The 25,628-nt window shown below is 49.3% G+C and overlaps 1 protein-coding gene across 3 annotated transcripts in view; it reads right to left on the reverse strand.

Annotated features, from left to right (window-relative positions):
• The window catches only part of NPAS1 (neuronal PAS domain protein 1), a 109,814-nt gene extending 86,672 nt beyond the window's left edge, over positions 1–23,142 (reverse strand). The window contains exons 1-3 of one of the 3 annotated variants that reach the window (XM_077932277.1): positions 22,849–23,142; positions 9,554–9,728; positions 6,496–6,734 (exon numbers count right to left, since the gene is read on the reverse strand). In XM_077932277.1, coding sequence (XP_077788403.1) covers positions 6,496–6,734; positions 9,554–9,645 — 331 coding nt within the window. In that variant the 5' untranslated portion in view covers positions 9,646–9,728; positions 22,849–23,142. The remainder of the gene's footprint in view (positions 1–6,495; positions 6,735–9,553; positions 9,729–22,848) is intronic. The other 2 variants (XM_028742157.2, XM_028742156.2) reach the window with 2 other exon arrangements.
• Between the last annotated feature and the right edge of the window lie 2,486 nt (positions 23,143–25,628).

The following is a 25,628-nucleotide window of genomic DNA, read 5'->3' on the forward strand; positions in this document are numbered from 1 at the left end:
TCTCCCTCCAGATGTTTTAATAAACCGCTGATTGATTAATCAACATGACCTTAATATTTTTCCCTGGCTAAGCCCCGGGAAGATCTTTGCTGGCGGCATTAAAAACTGCTGCTAATTGCGCTAATGCGATTGATTAGGAAATTGGCCCCGGGTCAAAGATGGTAATTAGTACAGGGGAAATCGCTGGCCAACAGCCTCTTTTGCGGATGGGGGTTGTTGGGGGGGGGGGAGAGAGAAGAGAGAGAGAATAATTTGCCCGTCAGGCAAGGTGCTGCAAGTCAGGATTCCTGGGTTGTAGTTGCTTCTGCCCAGAGGCGACATTTGCAAGTGGTTAAGAGTTTTATGGGTTGTTATTTGAGGACGGGTGAAATTCAGGCTTCCGGGGCCTGTGTTCTTTTTCTTCCTCTAAAACTCCAAGGTCCACTCAGAACCAGCACAATTATAAGGCAGAGGGAGGCACTCACCTCAGGCAGTCAAATTCAAGGCATGTCTGCACCATAGATTTTAAGTACAGTGGTACCTTGGGTTACATACGCTTCAGGTTACCGTATTTTTCGCCCCATAGGACGCACCGCCCCATAGGACGCACCTAATTTTTTTTGGGGGGGGGAATTAAGGGGGGGGGAATTCCCTCCCCAGGCACGTGGCAGATGCGGGGGAAGCCCGAGCTTCCCCCGACCCCAGCCCCCAGAACAGCCTGCTATCTGCAAGCCTAGGGAGCTTCGCGCCGGGATCGGGATGGTGGCGCAGAGCTGCAAGAAGCCCTGGAGCGCAGGCAGCTCCGCGCCACCCTCCGGAGCCCCGCGCGACTTCGCACCGGGATCCGGAGGGTGGCGCAGAGCTGCAGGAAGCCCGGGAAAGTCTGCATTTGCCCCATAGGACGCACACACATTTCCCCTTCATTTTTGGAGGGGGAATAGTGCGTCCTATCAGGCGAAAAATACGGTACATACGCTTCAGGTTACAGACTCCGCTAACCCAGAAATAGTGCTCCAGGTTAAGAACTTTGCTTCAGGGTGAGAACAGAAATCGTGCTCCGGCGGCACGGCGGCAGCAGGAGGCCTCATTAGCTAAAGTGGTGCTTCAGGTTAAGGACAGTTTCAGGTTAAGAACGGACCTCCGGAACAAATTAAGTACTTAACCCGAGGTACCACTGTACTGTTCTACCAAGGCTGCCTGCAAAGAATTCTGGGAACTGTAGTTTCTTTAAAGTGCTGTGAGGAGACCCCACCACCACCATTCCCCTCCCAGAGCTAAAATTCCCAGAATTCCCTGGGAGGAAGGATCAATCGTTAAATCATTCTGGGAATTGCAGCTCTGTGAGAGGACCAGTGGGGTCTGCTAGCAGCTCTCAGCACCCTTTGCAAACTACAGCTCCCAGGCCGCTCTGGGTGGAAGCCACGACTGTTTAATGTAGAATCATAGTGTGTTAAATGTATGGTGTGGCTGCAAATCGTTAGGTAACTTACGGTTCTGGCATTTTCACTCCCAGGATAATGTGCTCGGGCAGATTTTCTACCTCACATGTCAAAGTAACTCAGCCAGCCTTAATTTACTGTATTTTTCGCTCTGTAAGACACACCTTTTTCCTCCTAAAAGTAAGGGGAAATGTCTGTGCGTCTTATGGAGCGAATGTGTGGTCGGTCGCTGGCTCCCTTTCTGGCCCCGCCCCCTTGCCCCGGCCTCCATTGGTGAATGTTCTGCAGACGGAGGCCGTTTGTTTCCCCAGCGACACGTGACTGGCTGATTAGATTATCTGTCTGGAAACTGTAGAAATGGCTCCCTTTCCTGTCCTAAAGAAGCTGCAGAACTGTGAGTTGAACCCCATAAAAACAGGATTTTTTTTCCCTTTGCAAAGTAAGCTCAACAGCTTTGAGCTGATCCTCAAAAAATGGGGCTTTTCCCTTTGCAAAAGAAGCGGCACAACTTTGAGCCGATCCTTTAAAAAAAGGGCTTTTCCCCTTTGCAAAAGAAGCTGCACAACTTTGAGCTGATCCTCAAAAAACCGGGGCTTTTCCCCTTTGCAAAAGAAGCTGCACAACTTTGAGCTGATCCCCCCAAAAAGGGGGCTTTCTCCCTTTCCTCCTCTAAAAACTAGGTGCGTCTTATGGTCATGTTCGTCTTATGGGGCAAAAAATACAGTAGGAGAAGCAGAAATTGGGACGGACCATTTTCACCAAACCTTCGGGGGGGGGGCGGGAAATTTCGCTCTGCAGGAACCCTTGGGTCCCCACACTCCTGTGGGGGTTTTTTGGGGGTGCGCTGACCTCTGGTGCTGCCCTCAAAAGCCTTTCTGCCAGCTCCATGTCGCAGCCGACACTTAGCACACCGACATTCCTTTCCGCAGCAGCCGGAAGTCGCCTTCTGCACACCTTCCAAAACTGGGGTGCGCGTCTTCCTGTGAGATCTCAGTGCGAAATCACAGCACCCCAAATGGCAGCCATGTTCTTGCATGAGAAAACGGGATGTCCTGTTTTTTCCTGGGACACTTGCAGGGTATGTTTTCTGCTCCACCTTATTCAGCAAAATGTATTGGGTTAGCACCCGCCAATCAGAGCCAAGTGAAGTACAAAATAATGGGGGGGGGGGCGGAAGGTGAAGGACCAAGCACAAAATGGCTGACTTGGGGATCAGGAATCGAACCCATTACCCTTCCTCCCTGGCCCCTCGTAAGTCTAAACACTTGGTTGTCCTGTAGCCAGAATGCATCTTCACCCAAGTGACTAAGATCAGAGATCCTTGCAGAAAATTAGAAAACCTGCCAGCAAAGAACCAATTAATATTTATGTTTTGCAGGTGAGAAAGAAAGGGGCTGCGAGATTCAGTTTTATGAAATGGGAAAGTTCTGCAAACACTGGCAAGCATGAAGTCCCATTTTACAGCTGGGGAACACTGAGGCTCAGAGAGACACAATCCTCCCAGGGACCAGGGCAAACAGGACAGTTGTACTTTCCTGAAACCCTGGAGAGTTGCTACAGAGAATACTGAGCTAGAGGTCTAACTCTGTATTAGGCACCTTATTATGTTCCTGTGATATTGTAGCAGCCGGCAGTACCTTGGAAAAAGGAAGCTGCAGTTTTTGTTAAGTGCCTTCTTTAAAAACAGATTTCCCACTCCACCTCTCCACCCCTCTCGACAGATCTGATTAATTAATTAAATCAGATTAATTAGTTTTTGCTTGGTCAACTCCAAGAGAAGCTGGAGGAGGAGGAAGTTGTAAAACAGGATGCAACCTAAGAGGTATCAGTCTAACATCAGCCAGACAGGTCAGTGCAAGAGGTTAAAGAAACAGAGATGATCTGGGGATCTGGAGGTCCCAAACTCTACCTGTCTTAACCCCTTTTTTGCAAGCTGAGTTGCACCCAAAGTTCCAGAAAAAAGGAACCTGTAACAGTTATGTTAGAATTACAGAACCGTACTGTTGGGAGGGACGCAGGTGGCGCTGTGGGTAAAACCTCAGTGCCTAGGACTTGCCGATTGTATGGTCGGCGGTTCGAATCCCCGCGGCGGGGTGAGCTCCCGTCGTTCGGTCCCAGCTCCTGCCCACCTAGCAGTTCGAAAGCATGTCAAAGTGCAAGTAGATAAATAGGTACCACTTTATAGCGGGAAGGTAAACAGCGTTTCCGTGTGCGGCACTGGTGCTGGCTCGCCAGATGCAGCTTCGTCACTCTGGCCACGTGACCTGGAAGTGTCTCCGGACAGCGCCGGCTCACGGCCTCTTCAGTGAGATGGGTGCACAACCCTAGAGTCGGACACGACTGGCCCGTACGGGCAGGGGTACCTTTACCTTTACCTTTACTGTTGGAAGGGACCTGAGGGTCATCTAGTCCAACCCCCTGCAATGCAATGTTGGGCTCTAACTCCCAGCCGTACTGCCTGGCACTGGTGGGAGTTCTAGTCCAGCAACATCTCTGGGGTGGAACGCAGGTTCCCCAAGCAAGGTGTGAAGGCAACAGCTCTCCCCTGTGGATCCAACACCTGATATTCAGAGATATGCTATTCCCAAAGCTGGAGGCTTCATGGAGCTATCTCAGAGTAGCCAATAGACTTTCCCTCTTAAAAGAAATGGCCTAAACCTTTTAAAAGGACATCTAAGGTAGCAGTCCTTTCCCTCTTAAAAGAATTAGCCGAAACCTTTGAAAATAAAAAAGGCATGTTAGGTAGAGGTCATCACCCACATCTTGAAGCAGTGAGTTCCACAAGTTAAATGTGCATTGTTGTGTGACCAATATTTCCTTCTGCCCACCCTGAATCCAATTTCACTGGATGAAAGCTGCCACTCCCAGCTACTAGTATTACCCTCCCCGCAGTTCAGGGCCCAAACATCAATTTCCACACTGCCTTCCACATACTACGCCACTAGTCCTCATTGTAAAAAGCGAACTCACGCAGCACACTCTGCCCATAAATTAAGCACTCGGGCATCCTCATTCTCTGTTCTGACCCCGCTTTGGCCCTCCAACACCACTCTCTATTTTTAAACCCTCTTCCAGGACACAGCTGCAGCAGAACAATAGGGGGAAAGCCCTTCCATAGTTTTATAAAGTTCTCGGCGCTCATTTTTCCTAGCTGATCATTAACAGAATTCACTCTGCAGAGATTTTGGCTCCTCTTGCAAACAGGGTGCCTAAGGGTGGGGTGCAGAGTTCGGCTCAACAGCAAAGTGCCCCTTTCTCAGTGCTGGAATTTGCTTTTTTTGGGGGGGAGAGGCAAAGGGGGTGCAGGAAGAGGGGGAGAAACGGACAGCACCTCGCCCAAGCCTCTCCAAACAATAGGCAGATGTTTATCCCTATTTCATGGAACACTCGTTATTTGGCTGATAATTACCCCGCGGGTAATGATAGTAATCAGAAATTGCTGCAAGCCTGTATTCTTCCAAGGCAGTTAATTTATTTAATTACACACTTTGAAGCTGCATTATTTAAATGGTGATTTATTGCATGGCTAATCAATGCTATTTTATCTGGGCAAGCGCCTTTGTGCGGTGCGTGCGTGAGCGCATGGGTGTGTTGGAATGAAACGGCGCCCTGGCCTTTTCTGCGAGGAATTAGGGATACGGGGAGAGGAGGAGGAGGAGGAGGAGGAAATGGACAGGCTCTGGGGGAGACGAGATTTAACTGTGTCATGGGAAGGGGTCGCCAAGAAAGACGCCGGTCTTGTGAGAGACCAGCAGGAGGGGATGAACCGCAACTCAGCCACAGAGCATACAGAAGTCCCCAGCTTCAATTTCCAGGTAAAGGGATCTCAGGTAGCAGGTGATGGAAAAGACCTTCCTCTAGCCAGCGATCCCAGAGAGTCATTGCCAGCCAAAGCAGACTGTACTATAGGGTTGCCATATTCCAAACAGTGAAAATCTGGACCCAAAAGTTGTTGAGGGCTGGCAGCATTGAGATAAATTCAACAGTGCAAACAAGTTTTGATGGATGCAATAATGGAATACTGAATGGTATAGTTTTTTTGTAAAATATGCAGGGATTTATGATTAGTAAAATGAACTGCGGAAAGAGAAGAAGGGGAGTCACTGATATCTTATGGATGTAAAATAAGTATTTTAAATTGTAAAACAAAACTTAATAAAAAAAATTATACACACACACGCACAATGCTTGTTTTCTGGGGACGCATACCCCTAAACATTTTGTGAATACAATGGTGCCCCGCAAGACGAATGCCTCGCAAGACGGAAAACCCGCTAGACGAAAGGGTTTTCCGTTTTTGAGTTGCTTCGCAAGACGATTTTCCCTATGGGCTTGCTTCGCAAGACGAAACGTCTTGCTAGTCTTGCGATTTTTTTCCTGCTCCCCCCCCCCCCTTTTTCTAAGCCGCTAAGCCGCTAATAGCCTTTTAGCAGCTAAGCCACTAAGCCTTTAATAGCCGCTAATAGCGCTAATCCGCTAATAGGGTTGCTTCGCAAGACGAAAAAACCGCTAGACGAAGAGAATCGCGGAACGGATTCTTTTCGTCTTGCGAGGCACCACTGTATAAGTTGGGCCTTATTAATGGGCAGTATTTCAATATGGGTAGGAAAATGAGAGTACCCTTAAACATTTTTTTAGGAAAAAAGCAGTGTGTGTGTGTGTGTTATACACATATATACAAACACACAAGTTGTTGAGCTTTGTTGTTGTTTTGCCAAAGTTGTTGCTGAAGCTTTGAGCGATTTTTAAGGAGATTCGCCAAAATCTACACTTCCGGCATGGATTGCCACAAACCCAGATTTCCCCTTACGTTTCAGCGAATTCCACCTGGGACGCTGTTTATGAGGGCCAAAACCCGGCTATGTCTGGGAAATTCTGGACGTATGGCAGCCCTCGATGCCTTTTGCCCTGGTAGGGGGCAACTTCTTAGGATCTAAACAAGGGGGAGCCCAAAACGTTGGGCTCCAGCTCCCTTCCAGAGGCAGCGATGGTCATTGCCACTCTTACATCTAAAAAACCAAACCAAGGCGCCGTCCCTCATGGCCCATGGACAATTCCACGCGCATTTGCCACCCACCTTTGCCAGGTGGGGAAGGCCCTTCTGCCCGCAGGCTCCAGGGCGGGTCTCCGTGGTTGGCAAAGTCTCGCATCTTGAGGTAACTGATGGTGAGCCGGACGATGGAGGCCTTGTCCAGCTGGCTGGTGATGGCTCCGGGCAGCGGCAGCATCTTGGCCAGTTCGTAGAACTCGAAGTTCTCCTTGCCCCGGCGAGAGCGTGCAGCGTTTCGGGACTTCTCCTTGCGCAGGGCCTGGAGGCTGTGGAAAAACCACCATCCTTATTACAGTGGACGTTCGGGTTGTGAACGTGATGCGTGCGGGATGCACGTTCGCAACCCGCAGCAGCGCATCTGCACACGTGTGGGTTGCGATTCGGCACTTCTGCACATGCGCAAAGCACAATTTAGCGCTTCTGCGCATGTGCGAAACCTGGAAGTAACCCGTTCCGGTACTTCCGGGTTTCGGCGGGCCCGTAACCTGAAAAAACGCAACCTGAAGCTGCGGCATGACTGCAATTTTATTTATTAAATTTATCTGCCACCCCCTTCACCCGAAGATCACAGGGCAGCTTCCGGTATAAAAACACAAAATACGGATCATAAAAGCCACAAAAATATTATTGTTATTAAGACATCTGAAGGCAGCCCTGTTTAGGGAAGTTTTTAATATTTAATGCCATATTGTTTTAACACTCGATAGGGAGCCGCCCAGAGTGTCTGGGGAAACTCAGCCAGATGGGCAGGGTATAAATAATAAATTATTATAAATGATTATTAAATTGTTATTATAACCACCAGCCTCCTGAACAAGACAGAGATACGGGCCTGCCCTGACCAAATGCCAACCGACAGGATAGAAAGCCTTTGCCGGCCATTTAACCGCTCATGGAGCGGCAGGACCAGCCGTGAATGGCAGAAAAGGCCGACAAGGTACACTTAAAACTCATAGGGTAGAGTTGGAAGGGACCCCGGTGGTCATCCAGTCCAACCCACTGCAATGCAGGAATCTTGCTTCTGCAAAAAGCGCAAAAGGGTTTCCATTTGTTTCTCCCAGCCCCCACTTTTCCTCAGAGGTTCCTGTTCAAAATACTAAGAGAAAGATGGTGGTTATATTGTATGAAACATCTCAGAGGAGACACCTGTACCAGGGGTGGATAAAAATCAATGGGTTTTTTTTTAAAAAAAGGAAAAACCTTTTTTTTATTTAAATTGGATTTTTAAAATAAAGTGCTTTTGGAGGAAAAATCTTTCTAAAGATAGTTTTCTATTTAAGTTACATTATACTCCAAAGGCTATCCATCAGGAAATAAGGATATGTTTTAAGTGTTTCATGTGTGCTAAAACTCAGCCTAAGGTTGTTGGTGGTTTTTTTATTTAAAAAATTGTTTAACCATGTCAGTTAACAAACATGGATATATATGCTATAATGTTATTGTTTTAGTTAAATAAATTGTTTAAATTGTTATTAAGGAAAAGATTATTTTTCTCCTTCCAATATAAAGTACACCAGAAAAGTTGCAGATTTTTCGGGGTACGTACGGACCCCTGGAACGAATTACATTCATATCCAGAGGGTCCACTGTATTAAGATTATACCAGCAAGAAAGAGTCTTTCTGTAAAAAAAAAGATTTAAATCAAGTCTTACTGACTAATGATTTAAATAAAATCCACCCTGACCTGCACCACACATTTAAAGCACATTTAAAGCACTTTGGTGCCTCTTTAAACAAACATGGCTTCCCGCAAAGGATTCTGGGAAGTGTAGCTTGACAAGAGCGCTGAGAGTTGTTAGGGGACGCCTGTATTCTCCTCAGAGAGCGACAATTCCCAGAGTTCCCTGGGAGGAGGGAAGGATTGTAAAACCACTCTGGGAATGTTAGTTCTGTGAGGGGAATAGGGGGTCCACGGACAAGCCTCAGCAAACTACAGCTCCCAGGATTCTTTGGGGGGAGCCAAGCCTGAGCTTTAAATGCATGGTGTAGGTTTGGCCTGTCACACTCAGTCAAGCCATGCGTCCATAATCCTCATTGCTCGACATGAGACTGCCGCGTTTGGCTTTTGCCAGACATTTTTTTTAGAACTAGGGAGCACCACAAAATGGACAGAAGGAACTGAGGGCTTGCAGGGTCTGATGGGAGTTGTAGTCCAGGAGGCCTGGACGGCAAAGACTGCTTTCTAAGGAGTTCAGGGTGGGTGGGTGGGTGGGTGTTTGCCCCAGCTAACCCTCCAAGCAGGGCTGTCTTAAGCATATGCAGCGCCGGGTGCAAAATCCGCCCAGCCCCCCCCCCAGTTTGCCCAGTCCCAGGCACGCAGTAGGGCAGAGCCAGCCGGCCACCTCAGCGTCTCACTGACTCGGGTTGCCCCCGAACTCGCGGCGCCCGCAGCAGAAAAGCCCGCCACGGCGCTCTGACGGGCAGACGGGCTCTTCCCCGGACTCAACTCTCGGGCCCTGGACTCTTGGCCTGGTGCGCCTGAGAGCCCGGCGCCCGGGTGCCCCGCACCCCTAGCACCTATGGGTAAGACGGCCCTGCCTCTAAGCAACCCTGCAAGGTAATAATAATAATAATAATAATAATAATAATAATAATAATAATAATGTAATAATAATAATAATAATAATAATTTATTTATACCCCGCCCTTCCTGGTTCAGAAAACCGGGCTCAGGGCGGCTAACAACAAATTTAAAACACTTAATTGATGCACAGCTGTCAGCTTTTCCCTTTTCTTGCGAGGAATCCTATTCGGAATAAGGGAATTTACCTTTAAAAAAAGGAAACGTTGACAGTTATGAATTGATGCAACAAAAAACATCACAAAATACCATATAAAACGCGAATAGCAATAAATTCAGAATTCAAAAATCAATTTAGGGGGGAAATCCATCCAATAAACATTAGGTGATCACCAGGGCTAGCTGGCTAAATTAGTCCAGGTAGGCTCAGGCAGCGAGAGGGAGCAGCTTCATGACCGAGCAAAGACTTGAACTCAAGATCTCCCCAATCCATGGCACAGCGGCTATGAAATATTGCGCCCAGTAGCCCCAAGAAGGGAGGCAGTAAATGGGAGGCCTCTTACCAAGGCACCGGCTGGTTCTTCACTAATAAGCCTTGCAGGAAATCCCATTCCACGCTGACGCATTTCACCTCGCTGCCGTACAGGGCTGCCATCTCAACCCCGGAACCATCCGATTTCGGGGCAGCCTCAACGCGTCCTCCGATGGCTGGTTTCCGTTAGGGAAGGCCACAACCTTCTGGAAAAAGAGGGAAATCGGGGTTACAATAAGGGGATCCCCTGTCCTTGCCTTTCTTCTCCCCAGTGTTCAAAATTCCTCAGGTGCCAGGCAAGTTTTGCAACTGGCGCGGGTTCGATGGCGAGATCTCCGGATGCCAGGCTGACGGCTGAAATCTGCATTTATCTGTTAAATTTGTATACTGCCCTGTACCCGCAGGTCTCAGGCCCCAGCCTGTATATGAAGCATTAAAATCCTCCTGGCCAGAGAATTATAAGTCATACCGCTAGTAGGCTGTACACTTGATCTGCTGCTCAGCAAAGTTTTGTTGGGGTTTTTTTTTGTTATCGAAGCCTCCCTCAAAGAACATTTTGAGCAACTAAATCTAAGCACAAAGAAAAGCCAACACCAAATTCAGCATCTCTGGAATATGCAGCGCTTTTTACTTCTTCCTGTGAACTCCGTTTTCCCACTGCAATCACTTGGAGCCAAAACTGTATACAATGCTGTGTATATTCTCTCTCACACACTCACACACACCAGTCCAAAAGAGAAGAATTGAGTGCCCAGCGCAAGATCCAGAATCTTTTCAAAATCAGTGCCAAAAAACAGCACTGAAGTTTCTAGTCCTCATGTTCATAAACATTAAATTCGATCTCAAGAAGAAGAAGAAGAAGAGTTTGGATTTGATATCCCGCTTTATCACTACCCGAAGGAGTCTCAAAGTGGCTAACATTCTCCTTTCCCTTCCTCCCCCACAACAAACACTCTGTGAGGTGAGTGGGGCTGAGAGACTTCAGAGAAGTGTGACTGGCCCAAGGTCACCCAGCAGCTGCATGTGGAGGAGCGGGGAATCGAACCCGGTTCCCCAGATTACGAGACTACCGCTCTTAACCACTACACCACACTGGCTCTCAGATCTGCAAGTCTCAATCAGCAGACTAATCAACAAAAGCTTCTATCCAGAGGTAAGGAACCATTTAGATGCTGCTGGACAACCACTCCGCTTGCACTGCAGGGGGTTGGACTAGATGACCCCCAGGGGACCCCTTCCGACTCTATAATTCTACAATCCCATGGTCCCTGAGCATTGGCCACGCTGACTGATGGGAGTTGGAGTCCAACCGCCTTGCAGGGCCCTCGCCCCCCGCTTGAGCCAATCAAACGGCAAAGTCTGAGAGCGAAGGGCAAAAAAGAAAACGCTTTTGTCCTGGTGCATTAACAGTCATCCAGAATTGGAAAGGAAAATATATCCCGACAGTGACTGGCAGCACGTTTACTCCAATTATCATAAAAAAGTGCCCTGTGCCATGATTTCAGAAATGCGGGGATAGGTTTCAATATTTCTCCTCCTGCGATGAGGCTACATTTTAATATTTTAATGTTTCAATATTTTAATGCTGTATTTTAATTTTGTTTTTAAGTTGTAATCATTCAACTTGCTTTTATTATTGCTTGTAAGCCGCTCTGAGCCCGGCCTTGGCTGGGGAGGGCGGGGTATAAATAAAAATTATTATTATTATTATTATTATTATTATTATTATTATTATTATTATTATTATATTTCAGCAGCGCATGCACCGGCTAGCCAACTGAAATGCCGGGAATTTTTCTAAACATTTCAGAACCTGCCCTGTGACAATGGGGTGCACTTATTTCTCTGGCACCCCCCAACATTGCACCTGCCATACATGGCTCCGTACATCCCAGCCCTTCTCTGAACAGCGTGGATTGCTGCGGAAATTGCTGTGATTTGTTTGCAAAAACGCTTTGCGGAGGAAAAACTCTGCCTCCTCATCTGACTTGGTTCTGCATGGCAACAGCCTCTGGGTTCCATGATGGGCTCCCTCCCCCCCCCCCAGCTCCTCGGGGTGGCTACGGGTGAACACCCGCTGCTGCCTTTGTCCAAACTGCCGGGCCACATTCTTGGAAGGGACACCAAAGGTCATCTAGCCCAACCCCCATGCAATGCACTTATTTCGCAGCAGGAAATAGCTGTGAGCTACTCCAGGCTGCAAATCAACCCACCAACTTGGGGCACAAATTTTAATTCTGGATTGGGGAACCGTTTTTCACCCAAGAGCCCTATTCCTCTCCCCAGGGGCCACATGGAAGCAAAAGTGGGTGGGGCCATGAATTTGGTTTTTAACCCTTACACTGTAGGCTAGTTTCTACAGACACTCGCACTCGCCTCTCTGGCTTCCATCGAGATTAGAGCAGAGTTCAAAGACAGCTAGGCAAAAACAGTTGGGGTGCGAAACAGGGCCAGTGAAAGGGTGGGTCCTAGGGAAGGTTCCAAGGGCCACATAGAGAAGCCTGGAGGGCCACGCTGCTCAAGGTTCCCTAATCCTGTTTCACAGAATCTGATGGTGGATGACACTTTCAACAAATTCATGGAGCAGGGGGTCTGTGGATGGCGATTCACCACAACAGTCCAGATGGAACCTGCCGATTCAGAAGCAGTCTACCTCAGAATGCCAGTGGCTGGGAAGCAGCAGTGCGACGGGAGAGATACCTGGGGCACCTGACTGACACCTGTGGAATTGCGGGAGGACGACACTCTGGACTCCATATAGGTAAGTAAATTTTTATTTATACCCCACCCTCCCCGGCCAAAGACCGGGCTCAGGGCAGCTGACATCAAATATCAAATACATTAAAACACAATCAAACAATTGATGAAAATACAGCTTAAAAATTAGAATCCGGATAAAATTAAATGACCGCCCACGAATTACAACCATAGGGCTTGGGAACCTCAGGGCCAGCTATCCATGTTGGTCCCACATGAGCCGATTAAGGGCCAAAGAGGTAACTTACAGGATCCCATAGAGGGGGGTCAAACTGGGCCCGGACCAAAGGCCAGGCGGAACAGCTCCATCTTGCAGTCCCTGCAGAGGGATGTCAAGTCCCGCAGGGCCCTGGTCTCCGGCAATAGAGCGTTTCACCAGGCTGGGGCCAAAGCCGAAAAGGCCCTGGCCCTGGTTGAGGCCAGTTTAACCTCCCTGAGGCCCGGGACCTCCAAGATGATATTATTTGAAGACTGTAAGGTCCTCCGCGGGGCATACCAGGAGAGGCGGTCCTGTAAGTATGAGGGTCCTAGGCCGTAAAAGGCTTTCAAGGTTAAAACCTGTACCTTAAACCTGACCCTGTACTCCACCAGAAGCCGGTGCAGTTGGTAAAGCACTGGATCAATGTGATCCCGTGGCAAGGACCCTGTAAGGAGTCTCGCTGCGGCATTCTGCACCCGCTGGAGTTTCTGGGTCAGCTTCAAGGGCAGCCCCGTGTAGAGCGAGTTACAATAATCAAGCCTGGAGGTGACCGTCACATGGATCACTGTAGCCAGACAAGGGCGAGAAAGGTAAGGGACCAACTGCTTATAACACCATCACCCCCAGACCCTGTGATCACCATCTGAGGCCCTTCTTTGTGTGCCTCCTCCACATAAGGACCGGAGGGTGACCACAGGAGGACGGGGACTTTTCTGCAGTGGCTCCCTGTTTGTAGAACGCTCTCACCAGGCAGGCTCACCTGGCGCCTTCATTATATATTTTTAGGCGCCAGGCGAAAACTTTCCTCTTGGCTGATTAATATCCTACAGTCTTTTAAATGTATCCGTGGGGCGGGGGGTATTGTTTTGTTGTGGTGCTTTAATTATTTACTTGTGTTTCATCTTGTCTCTTTTCTCTGAACCACCCTGATATCTTTTGATGAAGCGTGGTATATAAATTTTAATAACAATAACAACAACGGGCCTTTTGTTTGATTGAGGTCCCTTCCAACCAGTGTTAGAAACTGGGATAGAAAAGCTAGGAGCCAAATAGCTTCTGGGACCTGGGTTGTGGGCGCCTAAACAGAATATCTAGTCGCCGTTTGTGGGGGGTCGGCAACACTTTTTACTTATTCTTTCGATAAGCATGAATACGCAATTCACATAAGAGACACGTGGTTAATATCAAATTTTGATCAGAAATTGTTAACGCATGTTTAATTTGGTGTTTACAAAAAAATAATATTGCTAGCATACTTCAGTTTTCAAAAGGCTCTACTATTTATTGTTAAACTCCTTAACATATTGTCTATCCTTAATGTATACTTCGAGGCTTCAAAGCACATACATTTCAGTAATGCTTGAGTGTCAGCCAGGTGCAAAAGAATGGCACCCAGACTTTTTGAGATGCTCACAAATGGAGAGTCTTTAGGCGCCAAATGCGCCTGGCTAATTTCGAACCCTGCTTCCAACTTTACAATTCTACGATCTCTCCTATGAAAGGTCGTACCAGTTGCTCCGCCCACTTTTCCCTCTGGCCCCGCCCACCTCCAGCATGCAGCCCCTGAGAGGTTAGTCAGGAAAAGATATGGTCTACGATTTGGGGAAAGTTTCAGTCCTGGATAAGGACATCAGTAGTGCTCCCATAGGGATGCGGGTGGCGCTGTGGGTTAAACCACAGAGCCTCTTGGGCTTGCCGATCAGAAGCTTGGCGGTTCGAATCCCCGCAACGGGGTGAGCTCTCGGCGCACCCGGCGATTGGAGACGAGGCCCAGCTGGAAGGAAAACCCTTGGCCGCATCGGGTGGGGTGGAGGGGCATGGCAGAACCCCAAAGGAGGCAGACCTCACGCAACATAAGATGCTGTGTGCATGGCACATCTGCCAGAACTCTCCAAGAATCCCAATTTTCCATGGACAGTCCCGGATTTACAGAAGCCGTCCCGGTTTCTGGTTTGATCCTGGAACGTCACGCTTTTCCTTAGGACGTCCCTATTTTCATTGCAGAAATCTTGGAGGGTATGGAATAGGATGTCCCTAGGGCAGGGGTCAGGGACTCGGGTGGCGCTGTGGGTTAAACCACAGAGCCTAGGGCTTGCCGATCAGAAGGTTGGCGGTTCGAATCCCCGCGACGGGGTGAGCTCCCGTTGCTCAGTCCCTGCTCCTGCCATCCTAGCAGTTTGAAAGCACGTCAAAGTGCAAGTAGATAAATAGGTACCGCTTTATAGCGGGAAGGTAAACGGCATTTCTGTGCGCTGCTCTGCTTCGCCAGAAGTGGCTTAGTCCTGCTGGCCACATGACCGGAAGCTGTACGCCGGCTCCCTCGGCCAATAAAGCGAGATGAGCGCCGCAACCCCAGAGTCGTCCACGACTGGACCTAACGGTCAGGGGTCCCTTTACCTTTAGAGGCCCCATTAGCTGGATCAGGCCAAAGGAGACCCCCCTAGTGTAGCACCCTCTTCTCGCCTGGCCACCCCAAAAGTGTACAAGCAGAGCATGAGATGCGCTAGCCCTCAGCTGAAGCTGGAGAAGCAGCGAATGTAATCATGCCCTAGTCGTGCCTTGAATTTTGGATTCGCTATTCTGCTCCTTGCTGTGAAACAGCTCAGAGAGAGTTATACTGCTGAGCTGCCTATACAGTCAATTTTTTGAAAGTATACATATTTACACTCACATTAATTTAGGGAAAGAGACATATAGAAAAGTCGTATGACACTGGGGGGGGCGGGGGGGAGAGAGAAATCTGCCTTTTGGGATGCAGAAAAGAGGACCTGAAATAGCTCTCCATTTGTACGGAGAGCTCTCTGCAAGAAAACAAGTTTGCACTACTAGGGTGGGAGGAAGCGGCACAGAGGGAAGAATGGAAAACTGCAGGGCTGACAAACTCTCCGAGCAGCAAGAAGCTGAGCTCGAGAGAAGAATCTTGCTAAAAAGCCACTAATTGCAAAAAAAAAATTATTAGCATAAACTATGACACAAATTTAGCTCAATTATCGCTGACTCCCTTTGCTGGAGTTATAATTAAAAATCCACAGAGCTGGCAGTAAAAACCCAGAGAGAAGGAGACCTTCCTAAAAATAAAATATAAATAAATCGAGCACATTGCCGTATTCTTCGGAGACAATAAAACAAAGGGGGCACAAGGGATTTCAGGGTGGGCCCCCGGAGTCCCGACTTCAAATCTATCCTGTGGAGTCAGCCTTGGCTAAGTCACTAGCTCTCAAGCTCAGTTTCCCCACTGTAAAAATACATCTAAATATATTAGTGGGTTTCCTCTCCCCCATTGTAGTTCTGAACTGTCTTCAAGGGCAGCCCCATGTGAAGCATTGGGCAGTAGCCAAGCCTAGAGTTAACCAGGGCATGGATGATTGACACACAGTCCTCCAGGATATCAGGGGTGAAAAAGCGAAGGATTGCCAAGCACTTTGAATAACAAAAAAATGGAACCCCAACAAGAGAAGTCACCTCTTTTCCCCAGTTTCCCTTGAAAGCTTCTACCTATATGGCTGGGCAAGAGTGAACAAAACATCCGGGCAGTCCAAAGTAATAATATATCGCAGGGGTTGGGATCCTGCACTCTCCAAATGCGGTTGGACTCCCAATGGCTCCAGCCACCATGGCCAGCCATCAGGAATTACAGGAACTGGAGTTTGGCCAAACATTGGAGGGCCACAGGCTCCCGGGCCTCGTACTTTCAGAACTGTACCTCTGGGCATGCACAGAGGGCCTTACCCTCACCGCTTGGCAACTGCCACCTGCCCTGCTCCCCCTTACATATCAGGCAGAGACCTCTGTCCCAGCCGGACAAGGAAAGGATCACAGAGACCTCCGCCCAACGTGTATTTCAGATGAAGAGTTAGAATTGAGCCAGGCACATTTTGAGACCGGTGCGGATCAAATTGCGATCTCTGGATGCCAGTTTGGCGACTGACATCTCCATCTGGCTGGCCCCTCCAGCTTTCTTAAGCAGTTAAGCAGAAAGAGCTTATTTGCTGCATTTATATTCCATCCGTTTCTACAAAGTAGTACCCTATAAGGAAGGTTAAGAGGCTGTGACTGGTCCAAGGTCACCCAGCGAACTTCCTGGCTGGGTGGAGATTTCAACCCTGATCTCCCAGCTCCCAGTCCGACACTCTAACCACTACACCACACTGCCTTCCTAGAGTCCTTCTGCTATAGGGCAGCTCTAGAAACCAAGTAGGTCATTAAATGTGGGGGAAGTGAAGTGTCACTGAGAGAAGGATCTGAATTTTTTTCCTGAAAGCTTTAATTAGTTTTATTCTGGATTGGTTTGTTTGATGTTTCAATGTGCTGTAACCTGGTTTGAGGTGTTTTCTTTAAAATACAAAGCAGTATAGAAATGAAATTAATAATAATAATAATAAATTCTGTAGTTTTAAAAAAAGTGCCCAGACATTCCGTTTTGGGACCATAACGGTAAAGTGGCCCCTGGTCATTAGGTCCAGTCGTGACCGACTCTGGGGTTATGGTGCTCATCTCACTTTATTGGCCGAGGGAGCCGGCGTTTGTCCGCAGACAGCTTCCAGGTCATGTGGCCAGCATGACTAAGCCGCTTCTGGCAAACCAGAGCAGCGCACGGAGATGCCGTTTACCTTCCCGCTGGAGCGGTACCTATTTATCTACTTGCACTTTGTGCTTTCAAACTGCTAGGTTGGCAGGAGCAGGGACCGAGCAACGGGAGCTCACCCCGTTGCGGGGATTCGAACCGCCGACCTTCTGATCGGCAAGTCCTAGGCTCTGTGGTTTAACCATAACCTAGGTCTAAGGTGCCATTTGGCAGTCAGCTTAAATATTTGCATTTCTAACACTGCCTGATCCAGCAGGACTCTACTTAAGTGACAGACCACACTGGTTAAGAACAGAGACTCCCAAGACTAGAGGCAGTGTACTGTAAGGATTAGCCGGGGTCCCAGCTGTGATAGTTGTAGTCCAAACAGTCTGCAGGGCGCCTGGTTGCCAAGGCCTGGTTTAAACGGACTGCACATCCTCATTCTGCTTAACCTCAGCTAACCTCGGTTTCCAAACAAAGGTCCGTATAGTCAAAGCTATGGTTATCCCAGTAGTGATGTATGAAGTGAGAGCTGGACCATAAAGAAGGCTGATCGCCAAAGAATTGATGCTTTTGAACTATGGTGCTGGAGGAGACTCTTGAGAGTCCCATGGACTGCAAGAAGAACAAACCTCTCCATTCTGAAGGAAATCAGCCCTGAGTGCTCACTGGAAGGACAGATCTTGAAGCTGAGGCTCCAAGACTTTGGCCACCTCATGAGAAGAGAAGACTCCCTGTAAAAGACCCTGATGCTGGGAAAGATGGAGGGCACAAGGAGAAGGGGACGACAGAGGACGAGATGGTTGGACAGTGTTCTCGAAGCTACCAGCATGAGTTTGACCAAACTGCGGGAGGCAGTGGAAGACAGGAGTGCCTGGCGTGCTCTGGTCCATGGGGTCATGAAGAGTCGGACACGACTAAACAACAACAACCTCGGTTTCAAAGCGACAACCTAACCAAGAAGAAACTTGCGACATCCAAGCCCCCTTGAACTGTGCCAAATAAACTTCTCACCCTGGGGTGCAATTTGCCAGAGGAGGAGGAAGGCTGCCCAGTTTGGCCCAGCTGTGCAGAACAGTCCATCAGGAAAGCTGAAAATAAGTATTATCTGCAGTGGCTGGGAATTCAAGAAAGCAGGAGCAAAAAGTGGCTGATTTTCAAGCATCAGCATAGAGTCGGCTCTACCAGGCAGGCTCTGGAGGGGGGGCACGCACCCCCAAGCCTCTCCTTTCTCCTCCTCTTCCCCGCATTCGATGCGTGAGTGCCCACGCATACCGATCCAGAGGCACGCACAACTGCACCAGCAGCCTCTCGCACATACCAATACAAAACCCACACCTCTCTCGCATATAAAATCGAGATCATCAATAGACGCTGCGCACCGCGCATACCAATGCCCTCGCAGGCCTGCCGGTTAAACACCTTTGCATGTTGAGGATGGCATGGAAAGGACTGGGGCACCAGGAGACTTTGGAGCAGAAGGCAGGGGGTGTTTTTTGGAGGGGGGAGAGAGGAGGGAGACACACTCCATCGGGGACTTGTGCATGCCTGAAACTTTCAAGCCAGGAAGGCGGAGTGTGTGTGCTTTTTTGGAAAAGAGCAGCGACAGCCATGACAACAAAAGGGGTGAAAGCGACTAACTAGGACGAGGGGGAAGACTGGGGGAAAGGCAGTCTGCAACTGGGGAGAGATCACCCCGCAGAGGGTGCCCAGGAAGAGCAGAAGGGCACACAAATTAGTTTCCAAAGGGGAGTTGAGGTAGGTAGGCGGCTTAAAGATTATTGGCACGGCAGCGCTTCACTGCACCAAAAAAAAAAAACCCTGATAAGAGATAAAGTAGCCAAAAGAGCTAGAAAGAAAGCTTTCTTTGAAACGCCGATATCGCATTCCTAGCGGCAAACATTTTAAGCAGCCATAAGACCATGTTTATGAGCAACGCCAGGGCTATTGCTAAAGCGAGACAAGATTTTTTGGGGATGCAGAGAAGCAAAGAACAATTCCTGGGGTGCGCACACCCCATCGTCCCTTGCAAAGCCACAGAGAACGGGGAGTGCAACTTGCGGAACCTGCTCAGTCGGCAGCATCCTCTGTAATACTAAGAGGGATCTGAAAAGCACCCCTCCAAACGCCCACAGCTGATGGGGCAACGAGATGTTTGGGGCCAGACCTCCAGAGAGACTGTCCCAAACGCGGCAGAGAAAGTTGGAGGGGGGACGCTGTTCAAACAACACGGGAAATTAAAGAAAGCCCAAGCGGTTTTGAAAACACATGCAAGGCTTGAAAAAGACTCGTGGTATAAAGCCAGGATTTGATGGAAAGAAATAAACAAGCGGGCAACGCAACAAAAAGTTGCAGCGCAGTGTGTTGCTGCCCAGCCAGTCATGCCTTCTTCCAGGACACTCCATTGCATCTCTCCTCCCTGTTACTCTTCAGTCTACTCTGCCCCTCCAAATCAAGGGTCAAGTCATGTCGTACCTGCTGCCTGCCAACTCCCTCTTATGCAGGGATCTGGTGGTGTTTTAATTGCATAAAGACTTTCACTCAGAGAGAGAAATTCAGCATCAGTATACAAGGTAGAAAACGAAAGGGAAATAAATGCCCTTTTGCTCAGAAACACGACCCAAGTGGCAGAGAAGACACCCAGCTGAGAAACAGGGATTAGGAAACGCTGGATTGCACTCTACCAAAATCATTCATGCCACCATCTCTGATGGCTGCAGCAAGGAAGCGAAGCCCCTGGAGGACAAGGATCTCCCATTCATTCCAAAGGAACTATTCGTTCCACATAGAGCCCCTCAAAGTATTCTGATGCATCAGTGCTGCCTACACGGACTGGCAGCTGCTCTCCAGGGTTGCAACTAGAAAGAGACCTTTCCTGGTCTCACCTGCTGGGGACTGAACCAGAAACCTTCTCCACGCAAGGCAGATGCTCTATCACTGAGCCTGCTTTCAATCTGGCCCTGAGACAACCTGCGCCGATTCCCCCACCCCAACAAAAACTGGCAGGGGGCTCAGCGACACAGAGCACACTTTGCCAGAAACGGCAAACCCTTTCCTTTTAAACCTGGCAAGTCAGAAAGGGGGAGATTGATTTATTTTTTTAAGAATACAAACCATTTGCTTTCTGCAGTTTTAATCAAAAATTGGGGGGGGGGGGGGCAGGGTTGAAGAAAAGTTCTGCTAGCTCCTAAAATAAAAGAGCATTTTTTTTACAAGAGAGTTTCCTGCTGGCAGCCCAGACTCGAAGGGAAGTGTAGCGCACAAGGCTGGACCATCCGCCATCAAACACACCGCCCATCACTTCTAGCACATCTGAAGGCCTGATAGATACACGGAGAGGCTTTCCCCTCCTCCCCGCCCCACCCTGGGGCATGCAAAAGGTCACGGGTTCAATTCATGGCTGGAAAAGACTCCTGGCTGAACCACTGTAGGCAACACTGAGTTAAGTGGACCAACAGAAGTAATATTAGCTGGCCAAAAAGCAGTCCCATACGTGGCTGTTTCACAAGCCCAGTTAAAGCTGTGGAAGCGAGGAAGGGACACACACCTGTGTTATAACGAATCCCTGAAAATTATATCCAGGAGGATGAAGGCGACTCTCCGGAACTTTCTGCTCTGCTTTTCGTTATCCCTGAGCTCTCCAAAGCCCTCAACATCCAGGTTTTGGCACAAGCTCCACACGAGACGCCCAAGCTGTATACCTGCATGCAACCGGATTCTGAAGCTCTGCAACCCAAACACCTTTTGACGTCTGCGTTCCTTCCACAAAAGCCCAGCTAAACCTGGAGCACTGTTTCCAAAACGCCGCCTTTGGATCTCAGGAACAAATGCACACATTGCGAGGTCTGAGTTCCCTCGCTTTGCTTCTGCCCTAAGCAAAAAAACCAAAAGCATCCCTTTCCAAAGCTGGAAACTCTGTCAGGACAACATCTCCTTTCGTGAGGACCCAACCGACTCAGCCAAAACCCCTGTCCAGCCTTGAGCATTGCAATTCTTGACCCCAGCACTCAAGCCCTGCAAACCTGTTTTCTGAGGTCAGCTCTTGGACAGGCAAAGTTGCGGTGAACGGAGGCTGCAACCTCTGAACACGTGCAGAGTGTCTTTCCTCTCCCTGCTCACTACACTCAAGACACCTGCAGCTGAGGGGGGGAGAAAGCAGCCAGCAAAGCTGGGAATGGGGAGTTTCAGCCCCAGCACCTCTTTCACAGAATTGACCAATTCTTGGCTCAGTGCAGAGAAGGTATCATAGAAAACAGTGGCCACGATTCAGAACCTCAAGGGCCAAATTGGGGGCACTTCTTGCCTGATTCAGATTTCACCAGGGAGACTGCCTAGTTGACTGTTCAGCGGCGAGTCGATTTATTTATGTGCTCATGCCCATCTTTTGCTTCTGGTGGAGCAAAAACAAGCAACAATTGTTTCCCCCCCTCCTCCGCCCAGGAAAAAAAGCCCTCAAGTTTGGCACAAAGCAAGGCTGGGACCATGCAGCCCACTCTGGGCAAATACAGAAGTCACCAGACAAGACGCCCGCAGTTTGCTCTTTGGCACCCCAGAAAGGTAAGGGGAGAGGAACATCCCAGGCCAGAATTTACAGGAAGCAAACTTCGCACTTACCTCTTTCGCTTTGGCTGGATCCTGTAAAAAGCTCCTGTTAAGTCACCCACCACCCTGGATTATGGAGTTCAAGCAAGAATTATGGGGGTGGCCTTGCTTCTACTGAAGTGGGGGGAGGACTCACCCCACCCCTCCAAGCCTAAATCTTATCGGAAGTTGGGCACAGGGAAAGCACAAGATGGAAGAGGAGGGTCAGGTGGTGGGGAAACCCCACACTGGGGGAAATGGAAGGAGGACCCCACAGAATCGAGGGCAGGGAGGATCTCTGCCAAGGGGCAGAGGGACCCGGCAGTGCAGCCAGGAAGCAGCTAAGCGCCACCATCCAGCTCTGGGGCAGTGCAAGGAGGCCGGATTCCCAAAGGCTTTGACTCTGCATCCCCAAACAAACCACGGGAAGGAGACACCAGACATTCCTTCGCAACAGCTTGACCCATCTATGGGTACCCACCCAGTGCCTAATGCAAGTCACATGACCCCAGGAACCTCTCATCAAGCCCCCCCCCTTCAGGGACACATCCACCCCCACTAGGAACTTTGTGCTCCCTTCCTATAGGTGGTTCTCTCTCCCCGCCATTATCGGAGACATCACTGCTGCTCCAGACAATTCAGACGAGCCAGGTCACAGCTCCGTGGTAGCCTCACCACTCCCTCCACCACCACCACCACCCCCCCGTGTAAAAAAAGTGGGTGCCCCCACTTTCAGGCAGCCTCCATCGAAACCCCCTCGCTTCCTGAATTGCAGGGGGTTGAGCTGGATGACCCTGTGGGGTCCCGTCCCGCCCTAGATCCTCCACCCAGTCCCAACTTCGCGCCTCCGTCCCACTTTCTTCTCCTCACCCCAAACCCCGTCTAGGGGCTCCCCCAAAAGGAGGCTCCAGCTTTTAAGAAAGCTTTCCTGCGCCACCTCGCCCCCTTTCTCCCCCCAATCTTCTCACCCTCCCCCCAAAAAACCCCCGTTGCTCTACGGGGCCCCCAAAACTTTCCCCCTCTTCGTCCCTGAACCCTCACCCTCGGAGGGGTGGGGGGGGTCCCCTAACCACCTCGCCTCCCGCTCAGGCGCTCTCGGATCCCCCTCCAATCCGCCCCCAAACTTTCCCCGACGACCCCACCCCAACGCGCCCGGCGCGCACGTGCTCCAGGGCCGCCGGGGGCTCGTCGGGGCGCGCCGGGCTCCCCGCGTCTCACTCACCGGGCGCGCATGATGGCAGCACAAGCAGAAGAAGCGGCGGTGGCGGCGACGGCGCCCGCCTCCTCCTTCTCCTCCCCGCGCCCGGGACGCCCCCGCCGGGAGCTGCCCGTCCAGCGCGGCCTCGGGGCGGCCCGGCGGGGAGGCTCCGCCATAGAGCGGGCGATCGAGGGGGCGCGCACGAGGAAGGGAAGGGAGGCGGGCCGGCCGGCCGGCGAAGGCGCGTCCGCCCCGGCGAGCCCCGGCTGCGCTGCGCTCTCGCTGGAGCGGGTGCAGAAGCAGCAGGCGCCGCCGGCGCGGCTGCCTTTCACATGGTGATGAGCGGGCGCGGCGCTGCGCATACTGATGCCGCCTCCGCCCCTCCGCCGACTGGACGGGGGGGGGCGGGGGAGGGGAGGAGGAGAAAGGGGGGGGTCGGCCCGAGCCGAAGTTGAGCGGCCAGGGCGCTCTGTACGCGCGCAGGGGCGCTCGTCTCCACGCGCGCACGCACCAAACACACACAAGGATTCTGGAAATGCGCGCAGGTTCGGAGCGGGCATGCAAGGAAGATGGATAACCGCCTTTTGTTCTTGTTGCGTGAATATATACGAGCAGGAGTTGATCAATCGACAGAAGATGGATAATGGGAAAGGGATTTTTTAAAAAAATAACAATAATCATAAATTGTAATTGTAATATAAGGAATGAAATGGGGGTCAGAAATCAAAATGTAATAGCAAGCGATGGGGGAAAGCAGGGACGCCTCTAGGACGCAAAGCGGGAAGTCAACTTTTGGGGGCGATTGTGTTAAATTTGATGTGATTTGGCACTGATGTTGTCCCAAATTGGGAAAACTAATAAATGTTATTTGGCAAAAAAAGAAGAAGAAATGCGTGCAGACCAAAGCCAGAAAGCGTCCATGCATTGAAAGAAGAGCAGCAACCATAGAATCAGAATTGTAGTGAGGGTCCCCCCAAGGCCATCTAGTCCAACCCCCCGCACTGTAGGAATGTAGAAGCAACACCAAAGATGTTTAATCATTCTTTACTTTTGTACAAAGCCAGTTGTTGGAATTGCCTCTGAGCATACCAAGAGTTTGCACTCAAAGACATGAATTGGACACGGACTTCTGCTGGATCATGGAGCTCCCCTTTGTGGCTAGTTACATTTTATTTGCCAAATATTCCTCTAACTTGCGCTCTTGAATGAATCATTATTCACTATAAAGGTTTGTTCCTTGTGTTGAGGTAAGGAAGCTCAGTATCTCCTGTCGGGGTTTTCCATTTATTTATTCTAATTCTTATTCTTGTTATTATGAATTCCACATATTATAGCTTACAATTCCTGTTTCTTTTTCCTATGGAAGTTAGTATAAAACAGGGGTCAGCAAACTTTTTCAGCAGGGGGCTGGTCCACTGTCCCTCAGACCTTGTGGGGGGCCAGACTATATATACGGGGGGAATGAACAAATTCCTATGCCCCACAAATAACCCAGAGATGCATTTTAAATAAAAGGACACATTCTACTCATGTAAAAACACACTGATTCTTGGACCGTCCGCAGGCCGGATTTAGAAGGCGATTGGGCCTGATCCGGCCCCCGGGCCTTAGTTTGCCTACCCATGGTATACAACAACCAAAATAAACACGACGACAGAATTTGGCCTGGATTGTCTTGGAACCAGACAGTTTGTCCCACCTACCTTATCTATCTGAATCCTGAGTCATTTTGGGGGGCCCATTTTCAGTTCCCCAAATGAGTACCAGAGGAGCGAAAAGCCTTTTTGGTGGTGGCACCCTCTCTCTCCAGAAAACCCCACTTGGCAACTACACCAAAGTATTTTCAACACCAGATCTTTCAAACTTGCATCAGTTTTTTAAATCTATACCAATTCTTAGGTTTGGCTTAGCTTTCGGTTTGTGCGGTGTATTGTCTGTTCCTAATCTGTTTTATTTCGTTTTGTAAAAACAAATCACCTCTGTTATAGGGTGGTTTATAATCATTGTAAGAAAATCAAGGGTGGTTCACCTTTTGTCTTCTGACTCTTGTTGGACTCCATTTCCCATCAGCCCTTCTGCCAGCAGGGCCAAAGTTCAGGGAGGCTGAGATTTGTGGTCCAAAATGTTCGGGAAGGCATCAAGTTTGCTGCCAAAGGTCACCATTTTTATGTTGTGTACCACCCTGAAATCTGCAGATGAAGGGCAATATACAAATTTAATCATCATCATCATAATCACAGTGTAAAAACAAGAGGGGGAGTGCACATTATAAAATGAATGAGGTGAGAAGTAAAATGAGTTTAATTAAGCGCAAATCAGATTTAAAAAACAACAACTCTGTGCTTTGGAGAAAATATGTTTACCATGGCTGGAGTGTTTTGTGTGTGTGTACACACACATTAGATAAATAAATAAGCCTGGCTGTCGACCCAACAAATAAGACAATTGCCAAGTCCAACTCAACCACTTACATACCTAAATCTTAATTTTAAATTTCCAGTTTTATACGTAGCAATTAATCATAACGAGAAATTTGACATGAAAGAAATAAAACTGAAATAATCAAGCTTTTCCAGTAGAGTCTAGGTTGTTGGCAATGCCACCTCTACTCAGAGAAGACCCACTGGAAATGAAGGGCATGACTTAAGCCTATTGATTTCAATAGCTAGACCTAAGTTGGCAATCACCCACTTTTGCATAAACTTTGTAAAATGGGACTTGCGCCTTAGGAACTCTTCCCAATGTGTGATAGCCATATTAAGACGGTATCTTTTGAAAACCCAGCCTTGTCTTTTGACATTCCG

The sequence above is a fragment of the Podarcis muralis genome, chromosome 7 (assembly GCF_964188315.1).
Source record: "Podarcis muralis chromosome 7, rPodMur119.hap1.1, whole genome shotgun sequence".
NCBI lineage: Eukaryota > Metazoa > Chordata > Lepidosauria > Squamata > Lacertidae > Podarcis > Podarcis muralis.